Here is a 19,337-nt window from a genome sequence, read left to right on the forward strand (position 1 = left end):
ACTACTTGCTGTTAGAGTTGGAATAAATGAAAGCATCTACAGAATAACAGTAAAACTAAAATTGTATGCAGTTATAGTGATTTGCATTATTACTGCTTAGAATATTGCTCTTACGAATTAGAATTTAGGTTTTCTGCATTATTACCTAGTGATTTTATTCTTTTCTAGATCACACATTTGTATTTTGAAAAATACCATTGAGTTTTTTTTAACAATGTTTTTTAGAATGTGAAAATTGGTAAGTTTTACTTAGGAAACCATCTCCACAATCAAGATAATGAACATATCTATTACACCAAAAAGTTTCCGCCTGTCTTTGTAATCCCTTCCTGCCAACCCTTTCTGTCCTCTCCCTGACAGTTCCCAGGCAACCACTGATTGGATTTCTATCAGCATAGTTATTTTGACATCCGTTCACGTTGTGTATGTGAATAGTTCATTCCTTTTTTCGCTAAGTAATATTCCATCATCTGTATATACCATGATTTTTTTATGCATTCATTTGTTGATGGATACTCTAGTGTCTTCAGCTTTATATATAAGCTGCTATGACTATTAGTGTATTAATATTTTTATGAACATGTGGTTTTATTTCTCTTGGGTAAATAGGAGTAGAAACTTATAAATTGGTTTCCAAAGTTGTACCATTTTACATTCCTGCCAGCAGTGTGTGAGTGTTGCAGTTGCTACATCCTCGCCCACACTTAGTATGGTCAACCTTTTTAGCTTTATACTCTAATAGATAAGTAGTGTTATCTTATTGAGGTTTTAATTTGCATTTTCCTTTTGACCAATGATATTATGCATAATTTCATGTGGTTATTTGTCTTCTGAATATTGAAGTGTCTGTTCAAATCTTTTGTCCGTTTCTTAAAATTAGGTTCTTCAGTTGATTGTACACTTGGTATGACTGTATGGTGTTGCTGACAGGATGACGCTGAAATGAGACACAGACACAAAGTTATGATTTAAGGGAGCAGGGGACCCACAGCATCGTGTGCCAAGTGGGTGCTGATGCACCTGTGCTCCAGTTATTTATTCATTTGTTACACAAAGCTAAACTACGCTATGTGATCAAAAGCATTCAGGGTCTCTCAGATATTAATCTTTACATCCTGCTGCGGATAAGAAGGAACAATCTGGGGTTAATGGTTAATGCTGCTGTCATAGTCACAAGACACACATCTTTACAGGGCGTGCCTACAATGGCGTTCCATGTAGGCTTGTGACCCAGCATTCCAGGCCACTGCCCCAGACATGGTCTAAGTGACATGAAAAGCTTGGTTCCCCACATGTCCCCCTTTTTGTTTCCTCAAGGCAGACAGGATGGACCAAGCAGCTTCTTTCTGCTTTAGTTCTGAGAGGGTTTTCCTTGTGCATCTGAGGACTAAACAAAGACATAAGATGATTAACAAAATTAGGAGAATACTACCCAGGAACCCACCATCAAGGGATTTAACCCATACTATAGGATTTAATTTTTCAAAGCCATCGGCAATACCTTGCATTGTCTCTGATTCTGACAGAACATTAAGATTAGCATTTCGGATATTATCTACTGTTTCTTGCAATTTTAAAATATCCATGGTAAGATTACCATGATGTCTGATTAAATGTCTCTTGACTCTATCCCATGTAAAATGGGTGTCATTATATTTATGAGGAGTGACACAAAATGTTGATGTATTCCAATCACACTGTAACTTAAACCAGTATCTGAAGTTCTCAACTTCCTCCCCTACAAGGAGAACAGCATTCTCTAGATCCACGAGACGAGCATTAACTTCTTTGTCAATTTGTAACTGTTCCCCCCATGCTTTGCTCGCATCTCTATGCCATTTTTGAACAAATGCTGTAGTTTGAATAGATTGATGTAGCGCTGTTCCTGCAACAGCGGGTGTGGTTGCAATAGCTATTATGCCAATCAGAAATGCTATTAACAGTCCAAGAAATCTCTTTGTTCTTTTATATACTTTTTCAAAATTTGTAGTAACATATGCATATCAGGTGACGATTCCCAAGGTCTGTGCTGTGAAACAGGGAGCCACAGGCCTTTGCATCGTCCAAGAATTACAATAGTAATATTTTTAGAGTCTATGGTGTTATTCAAGCAAGTATAAAGTGAACAACTTCTATTCTCCATACAATTGATTTCCTTAGTAATAATATTTATAGTGAGATTTCCTAACCAAAAGACATAAGGATCTCTAACACAGGCTTGTATTCCAAAAGTATCTATTTTTGTAAAATTTAGAGTATAATTAATCTTAATTGTATAATTCCCATTCCATCTGGAAATGTTATGCAAACTAATAGGGAGCCTCCAAAGTGTATCTTGAACATAGGAATTATTTAAAGTAGGTTTGGGTGGGGACCAGCCAACGCCATGCCAAATAATAGGATATCTTGCAGGGGTTTGAATACTGTAAGAATGATTATAATTATGAACTTTCCATTTTAGTCTCTTGTAATCAGAGCACTTTGCATTAGTGCAATTCTGAACTGTATACCCCTTAGGGGACCAGTCAGTTACAATTCCATAGGAACCATTCTGCACTAACACTCCACTAACTGCTCTACAATTATCCCAATATATCCTTTGCATTTCTGGTGACCAGTGTTTTGGTATGTAACAAATAGGGCGTTGTGGAGCATGGTCCAGAATAGTAATATTTTCATTGTAGGCAAAACTATAGCCAGATATTAGGAACAGGGATGCTTTGGAGACATTATCTCACTTGGGTATGACTGATAACCATGCTTGCCAAGTCAGGGCCAGGCATCCTTTACCCTGTCCCACACACAAAGGTAAATGTGTAAAAGCTAATGATTGAGAATAGTTCTTTCCTTCCTCCTCAGGAAACTGAGGAAGTCTTTCATCAATTGGAGGAAGCAGCCAAGTACCATTGCTAAAATATACAGTGGGAGAGGGATGATCCCATTCTACAGGCTGTAGCGACGGAGGATTAGGAATGTAAGCCCAATAAGTATAATTTCCAGAATGAGCACATGCCGGAGATATACTCACAGCAATAGCAATTAAAGCCAACATTGCCGCTGTCAGGTTAGGACCTGTCATAGGCAGCTGAGCTTGCTGAACTTGTTTTTCAGCATCCTGACACAGCTTTTTTATCTGTCCTGAAGTTGGATGTTGGGCTTCCCTAGTTCGGGGTGTCGTCCCGATCACTGTCGTCTTCAGTGTCAGACCCTGGAACTGCATCACCCGTGGCTCGACGTCCCACAGGAATTTTCTTTTTCTTGTTGGCTCCATGGTACGGCTTCAGTCATCGGGCTGGTATCCAAATTGGAGTTCGTCCGTCACCTGGGGAAACACAAGCATAACCTCGTCCCCATGTTAGTAATTTTCCCATTGTCCATTCATTGGTTAACACATCCTTCCACCATATGGGAGGTGCTTTCTGAAAGCGATGGTTTGGTGTTTTTTCAGTCGGGAAATGCCGTTCTGCATCAGTGCCACCCAGCTTTTCATAAAAATTAAAAAAAATTAAAGTAAATAAGGCTTTTGATAATCTCTCATGGGGAGTTCCATCATCTCCCCCTTTTTGTTTTTGCAACATAGTTTTTAATGTACTATTGGCACATTCAACAATTGCCTGTCCTTGAGGATTATAAGGAATACCAGTAGTATGATGGATGCCCCAAGTTGTAGTAAAACTAGCAAATTTTGCAGATGTATAGGCTGGGCCATTATCAGTTTTTAAAGCACGGGGCAAGCCCATAGAGGCAAAACAGGCAAAGAGGTGAGCTCGAACATGACAAAATGTTTCACCTGTTTGTGCAGTGGCCCAAAGAAAGCCAGAATATGTATCAATGCTGACATGAACAGCGGCTAAGCGGCCAAAGGAGGGAATATGAGTAACATCCATTTGCCATAAATCATTAGGGGCTAAACTGCGAGGGTTGACACCAGGCTCCTGTAATGGAGGGGCAGTGAGAAGTTGACAATTTGGACAGGAAGAGACAATATCTTTAGCTTGTGCTCTAATAAGGGGAAATCGAGACAGTAGTCCCTGTACATTAAGATGAGTAAGTGAGTGAAAGTGAGAAGCTTCTGAAATAACAGGTAGCAATAATTTATCTGCAGCAGCATTGCCAGCTGCTAGAGGGCCTGGAAGATTGGTATGAGAACGAATATGGGTGATGTAAAAGGGAGTGATACGAGCACGCACAACTGATTGTAGCTCTAGAAAAAGGTTAAATAAACAAGGAGGCAACTGTTGCTTAATAGTTGCCATTTCAATTTTACTAGTTACGTGAACAACATAGGCAGAATCAGATAAAATATTAACGGCTTCAGGAAAATCTGTTAAAACAGCTATTACTGCAGCCAGTTCAGCTTGCTGGGCAGAGAAATGAGGAAGATTTAAAACTTTGGACTTAGGGCCAGTATAGGCAGCTCGACCTTTAGATGATCCATCTGTGAACACAATGGGAGCATTAATCAAAGGTTCACAAAAAGTATATTTTGGCAGTATCCATTGTGTACGGCAAATAAATTGGAAAAGGTGGTTTTTTGGATAATGATTATCCAGCTGGCCAATATAGTCAGCTAGAGCAATTTGCGAAGCTAAATGTTGTTGCAAAATAACTGAGAGTTCTTTAGCTGTTACTGGGAGCACAATGAGGCAGAGGTCAAAACCATTAAGTTGCTTTGCTCTTTTCCTTGCTTGAGCAACCAAGGTGGCTAGAAGATCTAAATAAGGGGATATGGATTTTACTGAAGAATTAGGCAAAAATAGCCATTCTACAAGTTTTTCATTTTGCAAAAGCAAACCTGTGGGGGATTTTGGAGTAGAAAAGATAAGGAGAGACAAAGGTTGAGTGGAATCAACGCGGGATATCTGAGCTTGTTGAACCTTAGCTTCTACTAATTGTAATTCCTTCTCTGCAGCTGAAGTTAAAGATCTAGGGCTGTTTAATTTAGAATCCCCACAAAGGAGAAAAAATAGGTTGGAGAGCTCATAGTTAGCTATGCCTAGTTTGGGGTGAAGCCAATTTATATCCCCTAGTAGTTTTTGTAAATCATTTAAGGTGGTAACAGCATCTCTGCGGAGTTGTACTTTTTGGGGTCGAATTGTAAGTCTGTCAATAGTGGAGCCCAAATACTGCACTGGTAAAGTGCATTGCACCTTGCAGCAGCAATATGCAATCCTACATCCTGTAAAGCTTTTTGAATAGCATAGAACAAAGCATCTACTTCAGTCTCCTGAGGTGCAGAGTGCAAAATATCATCCATATAATGGATGATGTAGGCTTTAGGAAATTTTGAATAGACTGGCTGTAAGGCACGGTCCACATAGTACTGACATATTGTGGGGCTATTTAGCATCCCCTGTGGTAAGACTTTCCACTGATATCATTTTGAAGGAGCTTTGTTGTTAAGTGACAAAGTAGTAAATGCAAACTTTGCCTTGTCTTGGTCGGCTAAGGGGATGGAAAAGAAACAGTCTTTATTATCAATGACCACTAAGGCCCAGTTTTCAGGAATCATGCTAGGATTTGGGAGCCCAGGTTGTAAAGGTCCCATAGGCTGAATAACAGCATTAACACCTCTTAGGTCAGTTAACATTCTCCATTTCCCAGATTTTTTCTTTATTGGGAACACAGGAGAATTCCAAGGACTAAAAGACTGTTCGATATGCTGCAAGGACAATTGTTCTTGAACTAACTCATGCATAGCCTCTGAACTATTAACCTGCCGGTGTATTGCTTCTTGAAGCTGGGCAATGAAATCTGGATATGATTCTTTCAGCCCTTGCAAAACCTTTTGAAAGGATTGTGCAGCTTTACCTTTAGCTTCAATTTTGTTCCAAGCTTGCAAACAACTACGGCGAATCTGCTTGATTGCCTGATAGTTATAAACAGACTGTTTTTCAACAGTGGAATAATCTCCTTGGCCCAGTAACTGATCTAAATTTATATTTACCTTATTTTGCTGATTATGTGCAGCCTATCATTCTGCATGTTCCACCCACCAAGTGCTAAATTGTAGATATTCTCCAGAGCTAAGGACTTTACGGGCTAATGTGGTCCAATCTATGGGAATTAGACGAGAACCTTCAGGTAAACTTTGTAATATGCCAACTGGAAAAGGGGAATGAACCCCATATGTTTGTACAGCTTTTTTCAATTCTTTAAGAACTGCAAATGGGACACGCTCGTGGAAGTAAGTATAAAGTCCACCAGGATTATTAGCGTCTTGGCCAGGAGGTACTTCTTCAAGAATCGTTAACAGGGAAGGCAACAGGACAATATATAACCTCTAAATCTCCTTGCCGCCTAGCCTCTGCCAGGCCCTGCTGCATGCCTGAAAGGCCAGCAGGCTTAAGTGCCTGGGTATTGCTAGGTTCAGGAGGAAGCGGTGGAGGAGGAGGAGGCCATTCATCTAAACAAGGAGCAGAAGGAGGTTGTGGGCATTGGCAGGAATAAAAGACTTTAGCAGGTTTTATAGGATCTTTATCATCCTTCTCATCTTCAGAAAGAGGATCGGGACTAGGACTATCACTAGATTCCCCGTCCTCCTCCTCATCATCAGTTTTCAGCAGCTCAAGAATAGACTTAATTACAGACCATGTAGACCAAATAGTAACAGGTAAATTAACTCCTTGCATATGTTTTTGTTTCAATTCCTTACCTACCTGCTCCCAGTCGTGCAATTCAAGAGAGCCAAGGGTAGGGAACCAAGAGCAGTATTTTTCAATAACCTGCAGCAATTCTAAGATTTGTGACTTCCCCACCTTGACACTGCCGGCCCGCAGCAGCTGCCGCAAGAGGGAAATATATGGCACATATTTATTGTGTCCTTCAGCATTACCCATTACCCTGCTTAAAATGCTTGGGGTCATTCTACAAGGAACGCATACAAAACACGGCCGTTACCTCCACCCGAGTTCCAGCGCCACTATACCTCAGTCGTTCAAGCGATTCTTCTGTCAGGAACCAGGTCCGGTTCTTCGTGCCCCATGTTGGGAGCCAGTTGCTGACAGGGGGACGCTGAAATGAGACACAGACACAAAGTTATGATTTAAGGGAGCAGGGGACCCACAGCATTGTGTGCCAAGTGGGTGCTGATGCACCTGTGCTCCAGTTATTTATTCATTTGTTACACAAAGCTAAACTACGCTATGTGTTCAAAAGCATTCAGGGTCTCTCAGATATTAATCTCTACATCCTGCTGCGGATAAGAAAGAACAATCTGGGGTCAATGGTTAATGCTGCTGTCATAGTCACAAGACACACATCTTTACAGGACGTGCCTACAATGGCGTTCCATGTAGGCTTGTGACCCAGCATTCCAGGCCACCACCCCAGACATGGTCTAAGTGACATGAAAAGCTTGGTTCCCCACAGTATGGTATGTGAATATATCTCAATAAAATTGAATTATTAACAAAGAAATTAGGTTCTTTATTTTCTTATTACTGAGTTTTGAGAGAACTTTATATAATCAGATTTCTCATCTTCTATCAGACATGTGATTTCTAAATACTTTCTCCCAGAATACTTGTCTTTTCATTCTCTTTCCCTGTCTTTCAAAGAGCAGAAGCTCTTAAATCAGATGGAGTCCAATTTATCAATTTTTTCCTTTAAGGAAAAAAATACTTTTCATAGTCTAAGAAATATTTACTTAGTTGTAGATTTTCTCCTGTGTCTTTCTTTAAAAGTTGTATAGTTTTAGATTTTACATTTAGATTCAGGACCCATTGTAGATTAATTTTTGTATAAGGCATGAAGTGTGGATTGAAGTTAATTATCTTGCATATGGATATTCATAGCTCCTCTTGTCAAAAAAGACTATTATTTGTCAACTAAATTGCTTTTGTACCTTTGTGGAAAACCAGTATACCATATATGTATGGGGTTTGCTTCTGGACTCTATTCTCTTCCATTCATCTACTTGTCTAATTTGATGTCAGTACCTCACTGCTTTGACTATGGTAGTTTTATAAAATGTCTTGATGTCAAAGTTGACTTTGCCTACCTATATGAATTTTAAAGTCAGCTTGTCAATTTCCATCAAACAGCCTTCTGGGATTTTGGTTAGGATTGTGTTAAATCTAAGGGTCAGTTTGGGGAGAGTTGACATCAATATTAAGTTTTCTGGTCTTTGAACATGGATCTCTCCTTTTATTTAGGTATTCTTTAATTTCTCTCACTAATGTTTTGAAGGTCTCACTTCATTGCTCATTGACCTTATATGCTACAACCTTGTTAAGCTAAATAGTGCTTTTTGTAGATTCCCTTGGATTTTTACATAGCTGATCATGTTGTCTGGGAATAATGACAGTTTTATTTTTTTTGTTTCCAATTTGTATATCTTTTCTTTTTTCTTGCCCTATTGTATTGGCTAGAACCTCCAGTACAATAGTGAATAGAAGGTGTTAGAGCAAACATCTTTGCCTTCCTGCTCTGAGGGGAAAACCAACCTCTTTCTCTGTTAAGCTTGATGTTAGCTGTAGGATTTTTTTTTTCTTTTTTTGTAGATTCCTTTTACCAGATTGAGGAAATTTGCTTCTATTCCTGATGAGCTGAGAGCTCTTTTTTTTTTTTTCAAACAGGAATGTGTATTAGATTTTGTCAGATGTTTTTTCTGTATCTATTGAAATGCTTTTTTTTTTTTTTTTTTTAAATTTTGTTAAGTTACACTGCCATTTGAATGTTAAACCAATCCTGTATCCTGGGGTAAACCCTGCTTTGTCACAATGTATTATTCTTTTATATATAAAAGGATTGGTTGTTGGATTGGTGTCAATGAGGGTTTAACTACTTTTGAGTTTTTCTTTAAAGAGACAATTGTGTATTTGTTTGAATGAGATCTTTGTCATTTATTACCAGTGTCTCATAAATTTCCTTCAAGTTTTTTCCCAATTACTTCTAAATTTAGAATCTTGGTCACATTTTGCAGATATCTGGTTAACTAAAGCTTCTCCAAGAAGGATTCAAGATATCCTCGCAGAAATAAAATAGTCTTTAAAAATTCAAGAAAATTAGGTGAAATGTCAAAAAAAAATTGGGTATCTATAATCCCCATAATATATTTTACATTAAAATGCCAAGGATTTAATGTCTTACTGTTAATCAAATAGGACATTTTACTGTTTGTTTTAAAAACAATGATTTGACTTTTTTGGAACTTTTAATTTTGATATAATTTCAAATTTATAGCAAATTTTCAAAGTTAATACAAGAAACTCCCTTTTGCTTCTTGCTCAGATTCTTCAATTGTTTTCATTTCATGCATTTGATTTTTGCAGAGTACACCTTCCGCCTTGATGTTGGAGAAGGAGTGGGAATTCCCCAAATCCCTGTACATCCCATTGGCTATAATGATGCAGAAATTTTATTACGGTATAGTTTTCTAGTTGGATATCAGATTAAGGTATTTTGCAGTAAGGTGTCCATTTTCTGATCTAAAGCCAATATAACCTAACTACTTAAGAAATTAAAGTCTTATACCAAAATAACTTCTGAAGTTGAAGTAATAATACACACCCTTTTTGTATTCAATGAGAAGAGAGGTCAGTTTAGTGACTAAGAGATAATAACCAAACATTGCTCTTTGTTACAAATGAAATTTTCAAATGAAGACCATGTACTAAGATAAAAATGAATACTGATTTGAAAATTTTACAGTAATTTCCTTAGATATTCACATGATATTTACATTTGCTCTCTATTTTAAAAATATATAATGCCCACTCCTAAGTCACTGATTACGTTACTATAGATCTGTGCTTTCCAGTGTAGTATCAGCTAACCACGTGGAACACTGAACCTTTGAAATATGGCTGATCTGAATTGAGATGTATGGCAGGTATAAAATTCAGATTGGTTTTTTGAAGACTTAGTACCAAATAAGAAGGACCTGTAACTGAAATAGTCCATGTAATTAATTCATTTAAGAAATATTTATTAAGATTCTACCATCTGGCATTCACTATATTAGGGAACTGGATATATAACAGTGAACAGGGTGTCCTGCCCTCATGGAACTTATATTTTAGAGGTGGAGATAATAATAAACTGAAAGACAGATTGTGTAATGTCAGGTAGTGATGAATGTTGTGTGGATAAGTAAAGTGAAGTAAGAGATAGGATAAGATAGGGGCTGGATTTTTTAGCAGATGGTCAGGGAAGGCTAAGTCCTCTAAGGAGGAGCTATTTGAATAGAGACCTGTGATTATCTGGGGGAAGACCATTTTAGGAAGAGGAATGAAAGTCTCAAAGACCTGGTGCTATAAAATGTTTAGCATGATCGAGGAAAGAAGAGACCAGTGGGGGCAGAGCACAATGAGCAAGGGGAAAACTGATTGAAGCCTTGTCAGATTACCTGGGGTTTTGTAGGCCATGGCAATAAGCATTTGGATTTATGCTAGGTGCGATGAGCAGCTACTGGAGGGTTTTAAGCATAGTGACTTGATCTGATTTTCATAATGTGATTATTGGGGTAAAAATGATTTAAGAGTTGGGAAGGAGGTTAAATGAGGTAATAACTTTATAAGAATGATTACGTTTAGCCTGAAGATTAGAAATGTAGGGCACTGGGTATGTTGGCTTGAGAACAGGGCTAGTAGCCATGGATGTTATATAATCGTGGGAGCAGCTAACCCTACAGACTTCTGAGGACAGGGCAAAAGAAATAGGTCTTCCTGACAGCAAAACAGGTAGGATTGGACATTAGGCACTTTCCTAGTTCTCACAGTTTTAGAATTTGTTGCTACTGCAAGTCACATAGTTACCCAAGAGCCTCACTTGATTCTGAAATGCACGTTTATCAGGCAAACTTATCTAAGTTTCTGGAACTTATACTTCTGAACCCTAGAAAAAAAATTACAGATGACAAAATGGGGAATTGTTTTATGTAGTTTGCATTTAAAGTAAAGGGTGGACAAATAAATGAAATTGTACATGTAACATGTTACGTATTTATCTATACTCGTCTCAGGACCATCACTTGCCAATAAATTTTATTTATAATAAAATACATTAACTTTATAATAATAAAAGTATTTTATATTGAAATACTTGCAAAAAGAGATTTGGGTGCTTTCACCTACACCACATCCCTGCCTGGTAGGAGGAAACACCACTGGTCACTGAGAGTGGATGCTACTATAGTGTCTGACAATGATAGGGTGCTTTGCGGTTTATGTAGCATTTTTATGTGTTACATGGATAGGCTATTATGATCCTATTTTACAGAAAGAACATTTATTTTCAGAGAATTCAAACACTTGCTGGACATCAGTAAGCTTGTGAGTAGTAAAACTAGGACTAACCTCTCCTGGCTCTTCACTCAGCTGTAGTCCTGTGCTTTTTGGTTAGGGCCATTAAACCTTGAAATGATTTAATTTCATGGACTTTACTGTGATATGCATATGCAGTTACCTCTGAATTCAATATGATTCAGCAATAGGTAAACACTGAGATGATAATCAAGCATTTTGAAGGCAAAAGTATGGGTCACAAACTATTGTAAAATAGTTATTCAGGAATGTACTGCTTTGTGAAGTAAATAGAAATTTCTCTTAAGACTATTTTGGTCCACAGAATCTATGTTGTCAATCTCCCTTTTGATGTTGGATGTACGTTTCAGGTTTCTTCAATAAGAAACAACACAATGAAGTGATTAAGACAGGGATTTTGAAATTAAGATTTGAATTCTCATCTCCACCAATTACTAGATGTGACTTTGGCAAGTTACTTAATCTTTCTCTGATTCCATTTCCCTATCTGTAAAATGAGAATAATAATAGTTTCTACCTGAAAAGGTTACTGTGAGAACTAGATGAGGTCATGTATGGAAAGTATTTATCATAGTATCTAGACCACAGTAAGTGCTTAATTAATGTTTCCTATTATTGTATTCTAGAACTGATGTTCCCTTACATTATCTCCAAACTTCTATTTTTTTAATGCCTGTACCAATACAACTTAAGAATTGCTTTATGATTGCCTACTATGCAATTAGCAGCTTCTTTAGAAATTAATTTCTTCTCTTTAACCCAATCATGAATTTTCCTATTTTCAAAATTTCTTGGACCAGTGGTTCTTCATATAAACAATTAAGGTCAAGAGTTAGGAAGCTGATGTGTCCTATCTCCCCTCACTATTTCATTTTTCTCTTTAGTTTTTATCACTAACATGTTGAATACGTTTCTTATGTATCTTCATCATGGCTCTTTAGCTAGAATGTCTCCACAAGGGAAAGGAGTTTTGATGGTACCTGGCACTTAGTAAATGCTCAATAAGTATTTGTTGCATGTATGAGTGAAATACTATCTCATCGTCACATTTCTTGGCTTCTTGGAAATTGTAATCTCAGCCTTATTCTGCCATTTTCATTTTCTCTCTACAGCAATATGGGAGGAACTGCTCCACCAGATGACAGCTGGAAGGGAAGTCTTAATGTGAGTTACAGTATCGGGCCTGGCTTTACAGGGAGTGATTCTTTCAGGTAATTTTGCATTACTTTAATAGACTGGAAAAGTTTTATATTTAATGGAATAATGTCAAGATAGCTGTTCTGCCAGTTGTCTCATTTTTCACTAGTGAACAATTGAACATTTTATATGATTTAAGAATGCAGAGAATGAAGTATTGATTGTATTTTCTATCAGTAGTGTTACCACAATAAATATGTTTCATAAAGTCTCACACATTACTACATTTGAGTTAGAGTTTTAACATTTCACCTAAAGTTTTTTTAAAAAAATTTTCTGCTGACTTTGAAAATGCTGTACCTGTGAAACACTAGGTGAGGTTAAGGGAAATGGTAAAGCAGAAGAGAGAAAGGAGCCGACTTTCACTTGTGGGTTGTTGTGTGAGTTAAATGAGTTAAAATGGGTAAAGCACTGAGCTATTGTAAAACTCAGTAGACTTATCCTTATTATAATTATTGTTATAACACATTATAGCATTATTGTAAAGGAGGGAGGGTCAAAGAGTGAGCTTTCATTGAGCTTAGTCTTACAGAAAGAGAAGTTTCCCAAGGGAAATGCGCTCTAGAGAGATCAGCTTGTACTGAGTTGTGAAGCAGTAGCCATGAGCAGCAATCTGAGAAGTTTAATTTGCCTGAAGCGTAGGAAGAGAGAGAAACTTAACACTGATATTTAGAGAAGACATAGCTGTTTTTATTAAACCACAATTATTAAATCAATCTTGCTTGCTAGCAATTTATCTTAACTATGTGAACTTGGATTCTTAGTGTTTCTTAGTTTATGTAAAAATTATTTTATTCCAGCACATTTAAATATCAGTTCAATTTTCTTACTGCATAGGTATTTTGGAAAAACTACATTTATGTAAGTGCTTATTTATCTCTATAATTCAATCAGAACAAAGCTTCTTTAAGTGAGTTTATTATCTAATTTATTGATACTTCCAGAGATAGGAAAACATAAACTCACACAATGAAAGATACAGGCTGTCCTTAATTACAAACAGAAACATACAGAGCAAGCCCACATTGCTCCAGTTCTGCGGTGTCAGTCGCAGGTCAAGGCTAAACACAGAAACGTAGAAACTCACTGTTCTCCATATAAAAAAGCTGTTCTCCAATATGGGCACACAAAGTCCTTAATTGATTTGAGCTCAAAATGGACAAATACACAAGTAAACAAAAAGTATACTAAAAATAAGATTCCTGTTGTCTCTCACTCAATGGAAATCTTAATTAATCCATATACAGAGATCATGAAACCAAATTCCCAATCAGTGCTGCCATCAATGGGGAATAATTTATCAGCTGTAAGCAAACTAAAAACAAACAAAATGCAAAATCATTAGAGAAGGGTAAAAATAGAAATGCAGAAGCAAAGTTAAAGTTCTTGAAGTTCAGTTGCGGCTTGGGATTTACCTCTCCAAGCCAAAAAGACACGCCTGGGTTTAAACTTCCCATAACTGGCTCTGTGAGATGACTCCATTGGGCATCTTGGTGGGAATGCCAAAAAAAAAAGATAACAGGATACCTTTTAAAAATAGTAAAATCATGATTCTCATACAAATATAAAATCAGCATGTGTCAAAGATTTTATTTAACTCATTAATTAATAATGGAACCCAAAAGGTGTTAAATCCGGTTCAAAGTAGAATTCAAAGATGGTACACATTAATCAGCTCATCAGAAATGCTGCAGTGGATTTACACTTACTAGCAGAAAACCTTTTCTTCCACAGTGAGGAGGGAAATCAACTGAACATTCACTAAGTTCAATTCTTTCTCCATAGACCTGTAAAATAGTCTAGTCAAAGACAATGAAAGGCAGAGAGCACATGAATCTTTCTGTTCCTGTTTCTTAAGAATAGGAATAAAATAGAATAAAATAGGGAAAAAACCTTGCCTTGTGGAACCTAGGTGCTAGAATTAATTTTTTTTTTTTTTTTTTTTTTGATAACTTGATGAGTTTGGAATGATAGGACAAACAAGTACAATTATTCTCTTGGCAAATAGGAAATATGATTAAAAACTTAGAATGGCAATCTTGTTAAGATTCTTTGAGAATGTGGGCATACATCCTATGTTTATTTTCATATCAACGTGTTTTTATTCATGTGTTATATTATTGCTTACTTAATTTTAAAGACATTATATCAATGAATTTGTTATTCTTACTAATCATAGATTTTAGGTCATATTTTTCGAAGCACATGCTAAACATTATTTCTGTTGTTTTGCTGCTAATTTTTATCTCTCAGTAAGAAAAATTATTCTTTTATTTAACACCGTAAGATGAAAGAACTTGCCCATTGATTAGTTTTCCCCTGAAGGCACTTTCAGTTGAATATTGCACCTGAATTAAATAGGCATTCAGAAATACAATATACTTTTTTTGGGAAAAGCCAGAATAGGTATTTAAGAATATACAGGTTTTTATACCTTGTTAGTTCTTCCATTCAAAAATAACTAAAATTAGAGACTAATAAAAACTTATTTTGTTGTCCTGTGAAAAAGAGGATCAACATTTTCCCAGGTTATTTTGAATTCATAAAATGTGAGTGGCATTTTTTTTTCTGTCTGGCTGAGCTTGATGTTTTTTTCCCCTTGTATTCTGATTTGGTTAATTGTAATTCATGAATGAATGCTTAAAAGACTGGCTCTAATTAGAATCAGCCATGATTTAGTAGTAGCCAACATTTAGTAATTGTCTTTGCATTTCAGCAGGAGCTTCCCAAGTTCCCATTTAACAATAGAATTTATCATTTTATTTAACATGTTATATATAGGCATCACTCAGCCAGTTCTTTAACAATGTACCTATACATCACTTCAGTAAGGTTGAAGATTAGTGAATAGCAGGAAGTAATATAAATCCTAAGACAAACATTCAAATAACATGTTTATACTTTTTTCCTTTATAAGGCAATGGTCTGTCTTCCTTGTTTTTTGAGTAATTAAGTAGGGTGTATTTAAACATTTTAGAATGACTACCCAAGACATTTTGAAAAACAGATATTTTGAATTTTAAATAAACCCCAGCAAAATAGAGGGAGGGGGATATAAAATATTAGACATGCAGTTTTAAAAATTTAACTTTAAGGTGCATGCTCAAGTTTTAAGGAGTAATGAATCATGATGCCTGCAACTTGCAAGTAGTTCAACAATGTTAAAAATTATGGAATTTAGGTTGTGGATAGATGGGAATTCATTGCCCTATTCTACAATTTTTCTGCACTTTTGAAATTTTTCATAATAAAATATTGGAAAAAAACTGTTAGACCTATTGCTCTATTTATATAAATAAATTAGAAGTGATTTATTTCCTTTGAAATTCTAGGAAGGTTAGAATGCATGTCCATAACACCAATAAAATTACAAGGATTTACAATGTAATTGGAACTATCAAAGGATCTGTGGAACCTGGTGAGTCAGTGAATTTTTTTTCAACATTTTAGTTTTAAAAGATTAAAAGAGTAAGAGAAAATCAATTTCAGTCAACAATTGATGTTTTTCCTGGCTGATGTGAAACTACTGGATTTGGAAAATAAAATCGACCAACTCTAAAAGGGGATGCTACCTTTCAGTGTTTATTTTCTCTGTGGAGGAAAGCTCAAGCAAGAGGAACCTTAATTTAAAAATATAAATTACAGTTATTTAGAATTTATTCAAACTGGTAGTTCTTTGAACACGTTTTCCAGACAGGTATGTTATTCTGGGAGGTCAGCGGGATTCCTGGGTATTTGGAGGCATTGATCCAGCCACTGGAGCTGCTGTATTGCAAGAAATTGTCCAGAGTTTTGGAAAACTGATGAGTACAGGTAAGTAATGTTTCTTTGGTAGGTGATAGCGAAAATGACTCAATTTTCCTTTAGTTTTAGGCGGGTATACCTAACTGTGTATGTTAATAATGATTACAGGCTGGAGACCTAGGAGAACTATCATTTTTGCCAGTTGGGATGCAGAAGAATTTGGACTTCTGGGTTCAACAGAATGGGTAGAGGTAAATAAGACAGAAAAGTTTCTTGTCATTTTCTTGGTCACCAGGGAACAAAAGTATGTATGTCAGGATGGTCACAGACATCTTATTCCCTAATATGGTCTTTAATTTGGAGAATGACTCAAGAAAATTTAAGAAATACAGTTTGTTACTATGCTCACATAAGTACGGCAAACAGAGTAGCCTCTTAATTACTAGGCTACAAAAGAAATTTATTCTTTATTGTAAAAATATTTTTGTTTCTATTCATATTTGTTTTGTGCAAATAAGTAAAATTAGTAAGCTCAGAAAATAATCAAAACTAGCAAGTTATTTTGTGCAAGTGAATTAACTTATCTAAAAACTGATACACAGACTTGGACTCCAAGGCTTCAAGTTCCTTGTAGTTCTTCTAGCTAAAAGATATAAGGTGTTCTAATAAAATAACTAAACCTTAATTATAATTTCCCCTTAATAGATTCCAGATCTGTTACAACTATAGGGATATTTACTGTTAACAAAATATATGTGTCTGCTGTGTTATATGATAATTTTTTAAATTGAATTACATGTCAAATTGACTTATTTGCAAGTCAGAGGTGGTTTCTTCACTTAAGATATAATCATTTGTCATTGGAGTCTCTTTTAGGCCCCCTTTTTTCATCTTTTAGTTTCTCTGTCACACGATTTCTAAGTTCTTAAATGTATAAGATAAGTTCATTACATTTATACAAAGGCAGGTGGGTGAATTTTATAAACTCTTATTCTCTCCCAACCATTCTCCCCCTACCATCTTCTATTTTTCTTATGTAAGTATAGATTTTATAAAGGTGTCTTAAAGTAGGGCATACATGTGTTACTATTGTGTTGATTTGTTAAGTGTTTTTCTCCTACTCGTTTCCTCTTACATCACTTTAAAATGATTTTGAGTCAAAAAGATGGGAGTAAAATTATACATAGTTATACCTGTGTGTTACATATCCTTTGCTCTTCCAGTTTCATTGCAGATTTTCATGACATTCATACTTGTGATTATGCTTTCTAGGAAGTGGAAGATTAATTTAGATTAATCAAATTCTATGCCTTAAGGTCATTTACCTTTGGAGATACATAATTTCCTGTGAACACATGCCTATGTAAATATGTCTGTTCCCATAATTTCAGCAGTTCAAAATAAGACTCAGAGAAATCTAAGACATAAAATAAATATTTTTTTGCGTTATTTTAAATACATTTGGGTTAAAAGTGATAATTCCAATATTGTTTTCTAGTTTTCTGCTAGATTCTTGATCACATTCAGCAGCATATTTCTTCTTTAACTGCACGAGGAATCTTCTTTATTTCCACTGTAAATCTGTAGTAATGGAAACTGACTCTATTTATAGTGGGGGCAACTGTCCTCTGGTCTGTGTGGTCAGGTGCAGAGAACTGACAGGTCTCATCTGTGCCATGGTTTCTCACACAGCTCTAAGTGTCTTTGTACAGCATGTTCTTGTAAGAGAACAAACTAGCCAGACAGGTTATCCTGTGAAGGGCTCTCAGTATGTTTCCATCTCTGTTATTACATTAGCCTTTCTATACTTTATCTTTCTTGTGTGTATTGTGTGTGTGCAGGTAGGAAGGAGAGAGACAGACACTTTGTCCTAGTCTTTCCGTTGTCTTCATTTTTCTCTGGCCTCTTCTCCTGTTTTTATTCTTTCTCTTCCTCATATCTTTCTCATTTTTTCTAAATGTGTATGTTGTGTTCATTAATGGTCTTCTTTTTATAAAATATGGATAAATGGTCATTTTTATTTCCCACTTTTAAAATGATATTTACTTGGGTGTCCACTCTCAGTGGATCCCAAACTTCAATGTATGTAAGAATTGGTAGGTTACCTGAATTAAAAAGAAAACTCCAGGCCTTACCTCCAGCAATTCTGATTCAGTAAATCTGGGGTGGGTCTCCTTACTTTGGACATTGCAGGGAATCAAGGTACCACAGTTTGAAAATAACCTCCCTCCCTCCTGGGGTTCCTTGTTAATGCCAGAAACAGTAACTGCAACCTTAAAATATTCTTCTTTCTTATTTTAATTAAATTAATGGTGTTAACTGAGCAGTGAGTAGAATTTTCTCATAAATTTATCAACAAGAGGCATATGCATTTGATTCTTAAGAGTATTGGCAGACCACTTTCCCACTAAATGAATTTGCTTATTTTGTTCACATTTCAACAAATGTAAACACTGTGAATAAAGTAACAACTTTATTTCAATTATAGGAGAATGCAAAAACACTCCAGGAGAGAAGTGTTGCTTATATCAACTCAGATTCATCTATAGAAGGTAAATTTTATTTCAGATTGTTCTTAAGCAATGACTCATCCTTTAAGGTCATAAATTCTGTTTGCTAATTATCTCATACACCCTCTTCCTATAAGATACCTCAGTAATGTTCCATTTTCCATTTTACCATAGAGAATATCAGTTGAATGTGATTTATAATTAGGCAATTGATCCTGATTTCTTTAGTGTATTTACCATTTGCCTATTTTGGATTACTATGTACAATTCTTGTCTTAACTGTTTTCTTCTCTGGAGTTATTAAATGAATTTGGCTACAGATATTTAGTCTTTTGGGAAATATTTTCTGTGTATATTGGAAAACATTTGAAGCACAAACTTCTTCTTGAACCTGAAATATGACATTTGTGTCTCCTGGCTTTCATTGTACTTTATTTCTACACACATGCCAGAGCAAACTTACTAGCTACTAACAGGCTTTAGTCTAGTGTTTTAATATATACTATTAAATTGGATAAATGAATGAAGGCCGTAGCCTCACGCTTCCGTGTCAGAGTCCCCCTGAGAGATGCTGCCAGTAGGGCTGACCCTTAGGATTCTGTGGAAGCTGCTGCCCCAG

General features: G+C 36.1%; 1 protein-coding gene across 5 annotated transcripts in view; it reads left to right on the top strand.

Annotated features, from left to right (window-relative positions):
- The window catches only part of NAALAD2 (N-acetylated alpha-linked acidic dipeptidase 2), a 78,745-nt gene that overhangs the window by 32,088 nt on the left and 27,320 nt on the right, over positions 1 to 19,337 (top strand). For 4 of the 5 annotated variants that reach the window (XM_037841055.1, XM_037841052.1, XM_037841053.1 and 1 more), the window contains 6 exons: positions 9,276 to 9,369; positions 12,380 to 12,478; positions 15,797 to 15,882; positions 16,158 to 16,277; positions 16,377 to 16,459; positions 18,697 to 18,760. In XM_037841055.1, the coding sequence (XP_037696983.1) occupies positions 9,276 to 9,369; positions 12,380 to 12,478; positions 15,797 to 15,882; positions 16,158 to 16,277; positions 16,377 to 16,459; positions 18,697 to 18,760 (546 nt within the window). The remainder of the gene's footprint in view (positions 1 to 9,275; positions 9,370 to 12,379; positions 12,479 to 15,796; positions 15,883 to 16,157; positions 16,278 to 16,376; positions 16,460 to 18,696; positions 18,761 to 19,337) is intronic. The other variant, XM_037841056.1, reaches the window with a different exon arrangement.

The sequence above is a fragment of the Choloepus didactylus genome, chromosome 6, assembly GCF_015220235.1.
Source record: "Choloepus didactylus isolate mChoDid1 chromosome 6, mChoDid1.pri, whole genome shotgun sequence".
NCBI lineage: Eukaryota > Metazoa > Chordata > Mammalia > Pilosa > Megalonychidae > Choloepus > Choloepus didactylus.